General features: G+C 36.6%; 1 protein-coding gene across 1 annotated transcript; it reads left to right on the top strand.

The window, feature by feature from the left end:
- Nucleotides 1-1,684: 1,684 nt before the first annotated feature.
- On the top strand, nt 1,685-2,203 carry LOC130591135 (peptidyl-prolyl cis-trans isomerase FKBP62-like). The gene has a single exon (XM_057394062.1). It carries the CDS (start codon nt 1,685-1,687, stop codon nt 2,201-2,203), a length of 519 nt encoding a protein of 172 aa, XP_057250045.1.
- Nucleotides 2,204-3,359: the final 1,156 nt, after the last annotated feature.

Raw genomic sequence — 3,359 nt, 5'->3', positions numbered from 1 at the left:
CTAAGCCAAATCGAAAGACATTGATATTAGACTATAGATGAATATATCAATATAAGATGGTATGATAATTGAAGATAACATTGCTCCATTTTTATATCGAAACATAATATTGAAGTGAAACAAGTTAGTATCAGATTATTAGATTATTGTATTAATGTGGAACGATAACCTAAATCAATATACGAACACTAATGTATTTAATCGTTTATAAGTTACATTTATTGTGAAATTCAAATATCTAATTTAACTAAAAAAGGTGATAGTGAGTTATATAGTATATCAATGTAAGTTGACAAGGTAATTGAGAATAGCAACGATCTATCAAAGTGAACCTAAATTGATTAAGCTTTATGTATTGCGAATACAAAACATATTACTAAAGCAAAACAAGTTGATTAGTGAAGTTGTTATTAACTTATTCTATTAGATATTTTATATGTGAATACATGTAAACACATAAACAAATTGAAACAATTTGTTATTGCATAAGACCAATGTATACACTGATATTGGATTAGATCAATTTATTGATACAAATCGATAAGCTAATTGGTGTATATGGTTTACGTGGACCGTTTATATTAAAGGTACTTTGTATTATGTTTACATGGATCATTTATGTAAAACAGTTAAAGGTTCTTTGTACACTGATATACTTTCTATTATTTATTGAGCATAACAACACTCCATATAAGTTGATCGTATTAAGTCAATGAACTAATTAAGATATATAATTGAACTGAAATAGACTGTTATTAGATAAGATCAATTTACTAATGTAAGCCAATAATTTAATTAAATAATCCGTAATTATAATAATACGAAATGAATAATTTATTTTTCAATGCAAAATCCAAACACACATTACAAAGAAAATATGTACCGTTAGATCATCACAATTAAGGGCATATAAAGAATCAAACATAAACACATGGATCAGACTTATCAACCGTTGGATGAACAATTATAAACTACATCTAACGGCTACAATCTCATTCTAACAACAAATTCAACCTAGCTAACCCTAAAATCACTCACACATGCTTTCATCCGCCACTTCCACTTTCCTCTCTTTATTTCTTTGCGTCTCTATTCTCTATCATTAACCTCCTTAAAAAAATTGTTAGTTTTGTTTGATTTTCCAATTTGTTTTGCTTTTCTCACGGTTTGAGGCAGATTCTTCTTCAATAACACAAGGTGACTCAATAGCGAAACCCTAGCAAACAATACAGCGCTTCCGCCGCGTTAATGCGTTATCCCCCCTCCCCCTGCTAGCTCGTCGACGGCTTGAGCATCTCCGGCTCTACAAAGGTCGTCGGCGAGCCCAACCACCTTTCCCCCCACAGTAGGCAGACGATCTGTATTGTAACAGTGGGTTTGCCGAAGTCGCGAAGACAACAGCCTCGAAGTCGACGTTACGACAACGGAAAACCTTGGATTCTCTTTTCTGGGCGCCGGCGACTCACCACCCCCACCTAATGTTGGCACTCATGCTCTTCTGCCTCAGATTTCACAACTATTACTGTGAGGTTTTCACTTAAGCTTTACTAATTTCGTTGCTTCATTTCTCCTAGCTGTAGTTTTCACAACCTAGTTTAGGCTAATTTCAGAGGAGTTGGTGCCTCTTTATCTACTAGTGGTTCTCTTGGTTTAGTTTTTAGCGTTTTCTTGTTATCTTAGAATCATGAATAGTATGGATGAGTTAAAGGGGGAACTATGCCTTTATCACTTTGATGAGCTTGATTGTTCTTCAACTAGTTGGGTCCAGAGGCTTGATTTTCTTCTCAATCCTTTTGGTATCTTCGAGTATGCTCGAAGTTTGAAAGCTGAGGGTAATACCTTTTACAGAAACAATGACTTTAAGTCAGCAATTGCACAATATAGTCAAGCCATCAAGTTCCTGTTTTTTGCGAACGTTACTAATGAGGAGGACAAGTCTGTGTTTTTAAGCCTAGCTTTAGCTATCAATCTGAATTTGGCTGCGTGTTTTATCAAGAAAAAGGATTTTAAGAAAGTAGGTGAGTTATGCTCTCTTATTTTAATGTATGACGCTACCAATGCCAAAGCTTATTTTAGGCGAGCTGTTGCAGCTCTGGAACTTAGCCAACTCGACATAACATTAATAGATATTATCCAACTCTTAAATTCCACCAATATATTGGAGAATTTCAACAAAAATTCAATGAAGTATCGTCAGTGTTAGGACTGTCTTCAAATTTTGTTGATAATTCTGCTCAAGTTGTCGGTGAGGATGAAGCACTGAGTAAATCTTCACTCCTTGGAAAGGAGGAAAAAAGGAGAAAGGTAGGAGAAAGGAAATCCTACCGGGGTACCACCACTATCACAGTGGAGAAGAATCAAACCTTCTCAGAGAAGGTGAAAATGAATGTCGTTGGAACAGATCACGACATTAAAGTTTCTAATTCAGTCCTGGAGTCTACTTCTGGGAAAAAAACGAAATCTATAGGGTCCAATTTCCGATTTTCGAATCGGAAAGCGCAGGATACCTATTTGCATATCACCCCCTCAATGTACAGGGTGATGTCAGCGGGCAGAACTTTGCATTACCATTGCTCTTCCCAAAACCAAATGATCAGCATCCGAACTTTAAATCCATCACAAGGGATGGATTGCAGTACGACTATAGATTCCCATACACCCATGGAGATGAGACACTCCCCTGCGGAAGGGGATGCGCAGTGTAAACAAACTCCACTTTTTCGCCCGACGTTGCGGCTACAAGTATGGATTCCCAAAAGTCGTCTTGCGTCTTTTTGTTAGTACCTCCAAGCACCTCCTTTTGTTCGCAGGGCAAAATCTACTTCACGGGTCAACAATCAGTCTACCAGCAAGATGAAAATCTCCTCTCGTTTGCACTCCAATATCAACAGACAACATAATACGGTAAAGCGTCGAAGTCCCTCCTAATCTAACCCTTTGTTTTGCAGGGTGCGCATTGGATCCAAGAGAAGTCCATCCTGCTTCACTGAGGACGTATGCTATCCTTGTAGGAAGAAATGTTATGCCCCCTCCCCCCTGTTTTAGTAACTAATCTTGTTCATGATGATTTCCTGCTCAATGCCAGGTCAATCTAAAAGAGTCTATTATATGGGTAGTATGAAATTATAAATCAAATTATGTTATTTAAAATTCTCAAGATTAAAGTCAAATGACTTGCCAAATTCTCTTACCTCTCTATTTTCTCGTCACCACATATTAATTCACCATTTTCTCTATCTCTCTCTCTTTCACCTCTCTATTCTATTTTTTCGACTCTCTCGTCGTCTTATCTCCTTTAGTTCACCATATCTCTTTTCAATTATATTGTCACCTTATATCTTTTCAACTTTCTCCTCTCT

This window comes from Beta vulgaris, chromosome 4 (assembly GCF_026745355.1).
Source record: "Beta vulgaris subsp. vulgaris cultivar EL10 chromosome 4, EL10.2, whole genome shotgun sequence".
NCBI classification, from domain to species: Eukaryota; Viridiplantae; Streptophyta; class Magnoliopsida; order Caryophyllales; family Amaranthaceae; genus Beta; species Beta vulgaris.
The sequence above is the reverse complement of the archived record's forward strand: the minus strand, read 5'-3'. Positions and strand labels throughout refer to the sequence as shown.

Bases quoted from the DNA above. Each gene is read 5' to 3' on its own strand.
- LOC130591135 (XM_057394062.1), top strand. From the start codon at position 1,685: ATGAATAGTATGGATGAGTTAAAGGGGGAACTATGCCTTTATCACTTT.